The sequence below is a fragment of the Arachis ipaensis genome, chromosome B4 (assembly GCF_059453495.1).
Source record: "Arachis ipaensis isolate K30076 ecotype BB chromosome B4, ASM5945349v1, whole genome shotgun sequence".
Taxonomy (NCBI): Eukaryota; Viridiplantae; Streptophyta; class Magnoliopsida; order Fabales; family Fabaceae; genus Arachis; species Arachis ipaensis.
In genome coordinates, this window is record NC_142439.1 from 19319460 (window position 1) to 19329526 (window position 10067).

The window sequence follows — 10067 nt, forward strand, 5'->3', positions numbered from 1 at the left end:
GCTTGAAGCTATCCTTGAACATCCACCAATGCTTGAATCTCCAATAAGCTCCATTCTTCAATTTTAATATCTTCAAGCCTTGATGGAGTTCTTCACAAACCATGGGCTCCCAAAATTGATCCTCATATATTCCCGGATCCCATATCTTATTTCCACACCCATCTTCAAGTTGATTATCATTATTCCATTTGGGTGGCATGACCTTAGAATTCTCAATAAAGTGACCAAACATTCTCCTAGACCCAAACAATCTAGCTCTATGCCAAACCGTGCAATTAAGCTTTGAACATGCAACCATAATGAGCCTAGAATAATATTTCCAACCACTAGCCATTTCCTTTTTGCTTTTAAAGCCACAAATATGTCTAAGTTGACCATCCGTCTCAAGCAAACCAAATTCAAGGGGAATAATAAAGCTTGAGTATAAGGAATTTACCCACTTGAATGAAAGAATGGATAGTGGTGGCTTGGGGAGAGGTATCTCCAACGTGCTAGCAAGCTTTACTCCCTTGTGTTCTTCCTTATTAATCACCACCTCTTCATAAGCTTCTTCACTTCCAATCCTTTGTTCATCAATTTCATCTAACTCTTCCTCATCACTCAAATCATAAATGGGAGGTTGAGAGAAATCTACCTCCACATTGCTTTCTATCTCATTGGGAGAAGGTTCTTCAAATTCAAAGGATTCACCACCAAGATGGTTGGATGCATGATCTTCATCACCAAGGGAACTCAATTCTTGCTTCATTCTCTCCAAGTCTTCATATAGAATATGCCTTGGAGGTTGTGCACATTCTTCCTCAACATCAAATTTACTCTTCTTGGAGGGATTTTCTTTGATTTTAGCTTCCCATGGAAGTTCCGCATCTCCTAAGTCTTCAACCACTTCTTCCTCTTCTTCAATGGTCATAGGTTCCTCCAATTGTTCTAACACAAAGTAGCCTTCCTCCTTTTCCACCGGAGTTTCCAATCTCTCCTTCATGCTATGCTCTTCTTGAGCCATGGGAGTTCCTTGAGTGTCCAAAAGTTGGGATGCTAACCGGTTTACCACCGCATCCAAGGCGGTCATGAATTGTTGCACATCCCTTGTCATCTCCTCATGTCCTTGAAGAAGAACACCAAGGGTTCCATCCATTAGAGGTTGGAGTGGATAAGAAAGTTCATTGTCTTGGAGAAAGGGTTCATTATAGGAAGGTAGTTCTTCTTGGTGAGGTGGTGGTGTGTATTGAAGTGGTTCTTGGGAGTAGTAATCTTGGAATTGTGGTTCCATGTATGGCTCATATGGTTCAAAAGGAGGTTGGTATGGTGGGTAAGGATCATGGTCATATGGAGGTGTTTGTTGAAAATAGGCTTGTGAGTGTGGTTGAGGGTCATGTTGAGGATATGACTCATAGGCATATAGTGGTGGTTCTTGGAAATCACAAGGAGATCCACCATAGCCATTTGATTGATATGCATCAAAGAATGGCTCTTCCTCATAGTGCATTGGTGGGGGTTGTTGCCATGATGATTGATCATAAGCATATGGCTCTTCCCACCTTTGATTGTCCCATCCTTGATACACATCTCCATTATAGCCCTCATCACCTACAACATAGTTGTAATCACACTCATAGCCAAAATGAGAATTCATAATGGAAAGAGAAAACAAAAATCAAAAGATAATGGAAAATAAGAGAAATAAAATTCTACAACTAGCAAATAAAGCAAAAAAAGGAAGATATTCACACTATTCACATATGTACAATAACCAATAACATAACACCATTGCAATTCCCCGGCAACGGCGCCATTTTGATGAACGGATTTTTGATGGTTTAGAATTTCACAAATGAATTCTCGTTGCAAGTATAGTTCCTAAACCAAACAATAATCCTTTCATACAAAAGATTGTTTGTCACAAGTAACAAACCCCTAAAATTAATAACCGAAGTATTCAAACCTCAGGTCGTTCTCCCTAGGAATTGTAATGAAGTGTTTTGTTATTGGTTGTGAGTTATATTTGGGGTTTTGATATGAAGCATGAAAGATAAATGGTAAGAAAGTAAACTAATGGCTAAAAAAGGTCTTGGCAAGGGTTGGTGGTCGAAGATCTCTATCCTAATCACTAACCACAATATGAGAATTGGCAAGGATTAATCTCATTAAATCATCCTCTAACTAGTAGTAAAGGAAAGTCAAATGAGCTATATCAATCCTAGTCCACAAGTCCTAACTCTCCACTAATTCAATTAGTGAGAACTAGAGTCAATGAATCCCAATCATCAATTACTTGGACATTAGTAACTCAAGAGTTCCTAAGTTACCTTTCCAAGCCAAGAACATAAAACTCTACTCTAAAATCCAACCAAGCATTTCATCAAACACTTGGAAGGCATAAAAGGAAAGCATAGTAAAATTGCAAGAAAAGTAAATCTACACTACTCAATTTTCAAGGAATTAAACAACAACAAATCAAATGAACACAATTATTATGATTTACCTTGAATTGAATTGAAAGAGAAAGGAAGGAACAAAAGTAGATCTACAACAAAATGCAAGAACAACATAAAGGAAATTACAACAAAAGGATGGAAGAAGAATGAATGTAACAACAAGGAATTGAGAAGATAGAAGTAGAAGAAGATGAATTAAAATCTAGATCTAAGAACTAAACCTAATCCTAATTCTAGAGAGAAGTGAGAGCTTCTCTCTCTAGAAACTAACTACAAAGCTAAACTAAGCTAAAACTAAACTAATGATAACTAACATCTAAAGTATGAAAAGTATGAAAAGTCTATGCATTCCCCCTTCAATCCTTGACTTAAATAGCATCAGAAATGAGTTAGATTGGGCCCACAAGGCTTCAGAATTCGCTGGCCACGTTTTGCTTTAAGTGACTAGGTGGCAGCAACGGCGCGTGCGCGTACTTTGCGCGTGCGCGCCACCATACGTGTAGAAACTATGGCAAATCTTATATCGTTTCGAAGCCCCGGATGTTAGCTTTCCAACCCAACTAGAATCGCATCATTTGGACCTCTGTAGCTCAGGTTATGGTCGATTAAGTGCGAAGAGGTCGGCTTGACAGCTTTCCGGTTCTTCCATTTCTTCATGAGTTCTCCAACTTTTCATGCTTTCTTTCTTCATTCCCTTGATCCAATCTTTGCCTCCTGAACTTTAAATCACTTAACAAACATATCAAGGCATCCAATAGAATCAAGGTGAATTAAATTTAGCTATTTTGAGTCCTAAAAAGCATGTTTTCACTCTTAAGCACAATTAAGGGAGAAGTTATAGAACCATGCTATTTCATTGAATAAATGTGGGTAAAAGGTGATAAAATCCCAAAAAATCAATACAAAACAAACCGTCAAATTGGGGTTTGTCAGACCTACAATTCTGGATGGAGAAATCACCCTACCTTTGGATGAGGTAATCAAGGACAGAGACAAAATAACTTCAACAACAACCCTCATCAAAATAATTTCAACACTCCCTACTAACCATCACCACTACAACAATCAACAAAACCATCTCAAATTCCTCAAAAGCCTTCCTCTCTTGAAATTGCCCTAGAAAAACTCTCCCACCACACCTCCACTTTTGTCCAATCTACCATAAATTTTATGCATGAGTCCAAGGCCTCCATCCGAAACTTGGAAGCTCAAATAGGCTAGCTTACCAACAAATTGCTGAAATACCCACAAATTCCTTTTTCAGTGACACAATTTCAAACCCAAAAGAAGAATGTAAGGCTATCAATTTGAAGAGTGAAAAAATGGTGGGTAAATAAGCCACAAGCAATGACAAGAAAGATGGAAAAGCCACGGAAGAGGTCATTCTTCAAGGAAAATACGTCCCTACAAACTCCCCTACACAACCAATTCAAGCTTCAAAAGAGAAACCAATAGAGGAGGTTAAAGTGGTAGAATACAAGTCTAAAATTTCATACCCTCAAAGACTACAAAAGAAGACCAAGAACAAGCAATTCTCTAAGTTCTTGAAGGTTTTCAGAAAGCTACAAGTTAATACTCTTTTTGCTGAAGCCTTGGAATAAATGCCTCTCTATGCAAAGTTTATGAAGGAGTTGCTAGCAAAAAAGAAGAAATGGAGGGAGGATGAAACAGTGGTCCTTAATAAGGAGTGTAGTGCAATCATACAAAATAATTTACCCCAAAAGTTGAAGGATCCCGGGAGTTTCTTGATTCCTTGCACCATTGGTGAGATTACTATTGAAAGAGCTCTTTGTGACTTGGGGGCTAGCAATAATCTCATGCCATTCTCCTTGATGAAGAAGATGCAAATTGATGAATTGAAGTCCACAAGGATCTCTCTTCAACTTGCAGATCATTCCATTAAGTTCCCACATGGAGTAGTTGAGAACTTGTTGGTGAAAGTGGGTAAATTCATACTCCCTGCTGATTTTGTAATTCTTGACATGAAAGAAAATACCAATACCTCCATTATCTTGGGAAGACCATTCCTTGACACTGGGAAAGCTTTAATTGATGTACAAAAAGGTGAGTTGATATTAAGAGTGCATGATGATCATATTGTATTCAATATATTGAAGGCCGTGCAACATCCCAATAATTCTGAAGGGTGTATGAAGATTGATATAATCGACCCCTTGTTACAAGAGACTCTAGAAGAGGAGGAGATCAACAATTCTCTTGAACCCCTTAAAGAAAAAGACTTAGCCAAAAATGAGAAGTCCCCAATACCTAAGGAATTTGAAGCCTCACATGTTCCAGCAAAGGAGGAGGAGGCACCCAAGCTTAAGCTAAAGCCTCTGCCTCCCAATCTTAAATATGCTTTCTTTGGTGACAACAATACATATCCAATGATTATAAGCTCTTCTCTAGGCTTGAATGAGGAAAAAGATTTGCTCAAGGTGTTGAGAGATCACAAAAGTTCTCTTGGGTGGACCATTGGTGATCTTACGGGAATAAGCCCAATAATGTACATGCATAAAATCTTACTTGAAGAAGACTCCAAACCAGTGGTGCAAGCACAGAAGCAGCTCAACCTGATCATGAAAGAGGTGGTTTGAAAATAGGTCATGAAGCTATGGGAAGCCAAAATCATTTACCCAATTTTTTATAGTCTTTGGGTGAGTCCGGTGTAAGTTATTTCCAAGAAAGGAGGAGTCATAGTGGTTGCCAATGAGAATAATGAACTCATCCCCACTAGAACCATAACCGGTTGGAGGATGTGTATTGACTATAGAAGGCTCAATACCGCTATAAGGAATGACCACTTCTCATTACCCTTCATTGACCAAATGATTGAGAAATTAGCTGGACATGCATTTTATTGCTTCTTGGATGGTTATTCGAGGTATAATCAAATTATAGTAGACCCTAAGATCAAGAGAAGACGGTATTCACTTGCCTATTTGGTGTCTTTGCCTACCGCCGCATGTCTTTTGGACTTTTCAATGCTCCTACTACTTTTAAAGGTTTTTTCTAACATAGTTGAAAAATTCATTGAGGTATTTATGGATGATTTCTCTATTTTTGGTGATTCTTTTGAAGCTTGCTTACAACATCTAGCTTTAGTTTTGAGAAGGTACCAAGAAATAAATCTTATTTTGAATTAGGAGAAATGTCATTTTATGGTAAATTAAGTTATTGATCTTGGATACCGCATCTCAAACAAAGGGATAGAAGTTGACAAAGCCAAGGTGGAGGTAATTGAGAAATTACCACCCCGTGTGAATGTGAAAGCAATAAGGAGTTTCCTCGATCATGCTAGATTTTATAGGAGATTTATAAAGGACTTTTCAAAAATTGCTAAATCATTTATCAATATCTTGGTTGCTGATGTTTCTTTTATCTTTGATCATGAATGCTTGCATACTTTTGAAACTCTTAAAGCTTAGCTTGTCTCTGCACCCATTATTGCTCCCCCAAATTGGACTTCACCTTTGAGTTAATGTGTGATGCAAGTGATTTTGCAATAGGAGTAGTTTTGGAGCAAAGACAAGAGAAGCTATTGCATGTAATATATTATGCAAGCGTGTTCTTAATGATGCCCAAAAGAATTATACCATAACAGAGAAAGAACTTCTAGCTGTGATTTTCGCATTTGATAAGTTTAGGTCCTATTTAATTGGTTCAAAAGTAATTGTCTACACTGATCACTATACTCTTAAGTATCTTTTGACCAAACAAGATGCTAACCAAGGTTGATTAGATTAATGCTCCTATTTCAAGAATTTGATATTGAAATTAGAGACCGAAAGAGTTTTGAAAATCAAGTAGCTGACCATCTTTCTAGACTTGAACCAGTGGAATCTCAAGCTCATCAAATCCCCTTAAATGAAGGATTTCCTGATGAGAAACTCTTTGTAATACACAATACACTTTGGTTTGCAGACATAGCAAATTATAAGGCTGGGAGGATCATTCCAAAGGAGTTCACTAAGCAACAAGCAAAGAAGTTACATCATGATGTTAAATACTTCTTATGGGATGTTCCTTACTTGTTCAAGAGGGGTTTAGATGGCATAATCCAGATATGCATCTCAGATGAAGAGACTAAAGAAGTTCTCTGACATTACCATGGTTCTGAATATGTGGACATTTTGGTGGAGAAAGGACTGCAACAATGGTCCTCCAATGTGATTTTTATTGTCCCACACTTTTCAAAGATACTAGAAAATTTGTGAAAAATTGTGACTAATGCCAAAGAGTTGGGAGTTTGCCCAAAAAGAATAAAATGCCACAAAATTCTATTCTGAAAGTGGAGTTGTTTGATGTGTGGGGAATAGATTTCATGGGACCATTCCCTTCCTCTTACTCCAATAATTATATCTTAGTGATTGTTGATTATGTTTCTAAGTGGGTAGAGGCCGTACCTTTGCCTACCATTGATGCTAAAGTGGTGTTTAGCTTCCTCAAGAAGTATATATTCAGTAGGTTTGGTATTCCAAGAACCTTGATTAGTGATAGAGGTAGCCACTTTTGTAAAAAACAATTGGACACACTTCTCCAAAGATATGAAGTCAAGCATAAGGTGGCCACCCCTACCATCCTCAAACTAGTGGCCAAGTGAAGATCTCAAATAGAGAACTCAAGAGAATCCTTAAGAAGATGGTGAGAGTTTCAAGGAAAGAATGGGCGAAGAAGATTGATGACGCTCTCTGTGCTTTCAAAACGGCATTCAAAATATCCATTGGGATTCCACGTTATCAACTTGTCTATGGCAAGGCTTGTTACTTGCTAGTGGAACTGGAGCATACAACATATTGGACAACAAAGTTTCTTAACTTTGATACAAAGACTGTGGGAGAGAAGAGGTTGCTTCAACTAAATGAGCTTGATGAGTTTAGAGTGAAGGCTTATAAAAATGCTAAGCTTTACAAGAAGAAGACTAAAATGTGGCATGACAAGAGGATCTCCACAAGAACATTTGATCCTAGACAAATGGTGCTTCTTTTCAATTCAAGGTTAAAGCTCTTCCTAGGAAAGTTGAAGTCTAGATAGTCTGGGCCTTTCACTATCATCAAAGTGTCACCATATGGTCATATTGAGGTTATGGAAGAGAATTCTGGGAGGAAATTCACTGTCAATGGCCAGAGATTGAAGCACTACCTTAGAGGTGATATAGATTGTCAGAGAACCACTCAAATCCTCACTTGAAGAAGCTACACCGTCAAGCTAGTGATGTTAAAGAAGCGTTTAATGGGAGGCAACCCATCATTTAGTAATTTCTGTTCTAGCTCTTTTCATTTAGCATTTAATTATTTTTTGTTTTAGTATGTATGTATTGTATGGAGTAAGTTTGGTGTTCTCCCACCAAGATTAATCGAATTTCACTCGACTGGATACTTGGCCTAGCTCTATAGTGAATGTGCCACATTAAATTTGGTATTACTACACTAAGTTTGGTGTTGGCACATTTCATTTATGCAAGGCGCATTCATTAGCTGCACCACATTTTTTCTATGCAATCACAATAGTTAAGTTATTCCTTTAGGAAGTTTTTAATGCATTCTATGCATGGCATCTAATGAGCGGATAATTTATACGCTTTTTGGCATTGTTTTTACTTAGTTTTTAGTATGATTTAGTTGGTTTTTTAGTATATTTTTATTAGTTTTTAATTAAAAATCACATTTCTGGAATTTACTATGAGTTTGTGTGTTTTTCTGTGATTTCAGATATTTTCTGGCTGAAATTGAGGGAGCTGAGCAAAAATCTGATTCAGGCTGAAAAAGGACTGCTGATGTTGTTGGATTCTGACCTTCCTACATTCAAAGTGGATTTTCTGGAGCTACAAAACTCCAAATGGCGCGCTCTCAATTGCGTTGGAAAGTAGACATCCAGGGCTTTCCAGCAATATATAATAGTCCATACTTTGCTCAAGGATAGATGACGTAAACTGGCGTTCAACGCCAGTTCCATGTTGCAGTCTGGCGTCCAGCGCCAGAAACAAATTACAAGTTGGAGTTCAATGCCAGAAACAGGTTACAACCTGGCGTTGAACGCCCAAAACAGCCCAGGCACGTGAGAAGCTTAAGTCTCGGCCCCAGCACACACCAAGTGGGCCCCAGAAGTGGATTTCTACACTATCTATCATAGTTTACTTATTTTCTGTAAACCTAGGTTACTAGTTTAGTATTTAAACAACTTTTAGAGATTTATTTTGTACCTCATGACATTTTTAGATCTGAACTTTGTACTCTTTGATGGCATGAGTCTCTAAACTTCATTGTTGGGGGTGAGGAGCTCTGCAGCGTCTTGATAAATTAATGCAATTATCTCTGTTTTCCATTCAAACATGTGTGTTCCTATCTAAGATGTTCATTCGCGCTTCACTATGAAGAAGGTGATGATCCGTGACACTCATCACCTTCCTCAATCTATGAACATGTGCCTGACAACCACCTCCGTTCTACTTCAGATTGAATGAGTATCTCTTAGATTTCTTAATCAGAATCTTCGTGGTATAAGCTAGAATTGATGGCGGCATTCATGAGAATCCAGAAAGTCTAAACCTTGTCTGTGGTATTCCGAGTAGGATTCAAGGATTGAATGGCTGTGACGAGATTCAAACTCATGATTGTTGGGCGTAGTGACAGACGCAAAAGAATCAAGGGATTCTATTCCGACATGATCGAGAACCAACAGATGATTAGCCGTGCTGTGACAGAGCATCTGGACCATTTTCACTGAGAGGACGGGAAGTAGCCATTGACAACAGTGACACTTTACATACAGCTTGCCATGGGTGGAGCCTTGTGTGTGTGAAGAGGAGTACAAGAGAAAAACTGAAATAAAGAAGACAAAGCATCTCCAAAACCCCAACATATTCTCCATTATTGAGTAACAAGTATTTGTTTTATGCCCTTTGACTTTTTACAATTAAAACTAAGAATTATTATTGATATTATATCCTGACTAAGAGTTACAAGATAACCATAGCTTGCTTCAAACCAACAATCTCCGTGGGATTCGACCCTTACTCAGGTAAGGTATTACTTGGACGACCCAGTGCACTTGCTGGTTAGTGGTACGAGTTGTGAAACGTGTGATTCACAATTTGTGCACCAAGTTTTTGGCGCCGTTGCTGGGAATTGTTTGAGTTTGAACAACTGACGGTGAATCTTGTTGCTTATATTAGGAAAATTTTTTCTTTTTGGTTTAGAGTCTTCTAATGTTGTTTTTGGTTAAAATTTTAGAATCCTTATTTTTTTCTTTTCAAAAAAATTTTTTTTTTAAATTATATTTTTATAATTGAATTTTTTTTTCTTGTTTGATCTTTAGTTTTTCTTGTTTTGTGATTTTTCTTGTTTTTCTTGTGCCTTTTCAAAACATTAGTTTTCAAAAAAAATAAATTTTTCATTCTTAGTTATTTAAAAATACTTCTTCAAAACAAGTGTTACATTTATAACTCAGTTGGCTAGAGCGTTAGTCTGTGTTCTTGGCAATTGGGTCAGAATCTTTTATATTCTTTTCAAAATCTTCTTTTTCAAAAATAATTTTTCTATCAAATCTTGTGCCAAACTTTAAGTTTGGTGTTTTCTTGTTGATTTTTTTTTGTTTTTCGAAAATTTTATTTTGGTTTACTAAAAATTTTAA

The 10067-nt window shown here is 37.4% G+C and overlaps 2 protein-coding genes across 2 annotated transcripts; both read left to right on the top strand.

Moving 5' to 3' along the window:
* Positions 1-4036: 4036 nt before the first annotated feature.
* Positions 4037-6538, top strand: LOC148566835 (uncharacterized). The gene is made up of 4 exons (XM_088484451.1): positions 4037-5026; positions 5120-5319; positions 5945-6168; positions 6360-6538. Exons 1-4 carry the CDS (start codon positions 4037-4039, stop codon positions 6536-6538), a joined length of 1593 nt encoding a protein of 530 aa, XP_088340577.1.
* Positions 6539-7076: 538 nt separating this feature from the next.
* Positions 7077-7469, top strand: LOC107636186 (uncharacterized). The gene has a single exon (XM_016339709.1). It carries the CDS (start codon positions 7077-7079, stop codon positions 7467-7469), a length of 393 nt encoding a protein of 130 aa, XP_016195195.1.
* Positions 7470-10067: the final 2598 nt, after the last annotated feature.

Coding starts and splice junctions, on each gene's coding strand:
- LOC148566835 (XM_088484451.1), top strand. CDS start 4,037: ATGCCTCTCTATGCAAAGTTTATGAAGGAGTTGCTAGCAAAAAAGAAG. Junction 5,027..5,119: donor ACCTGATCATGAAAGAGGTG/GTTTGAAAATAG, acceptor GTTATTTCCAAG/AAAGGAGGAGTCATAGTGGT. Junction 5,320..5,944: donor TTCTTGGATGGTTATTCGAG/GTATAATCAAAT, acceptor ATTTTGCAATAG/GAGTAGTTTTGGAGCAAAGA.
- LOC107636186 (XM_016339709.1), top strand. CDS start 7,077: ATGGTGAGAGTTTCAAGGAAAGAATGGGCGAAGAAGATTGATGACGCT.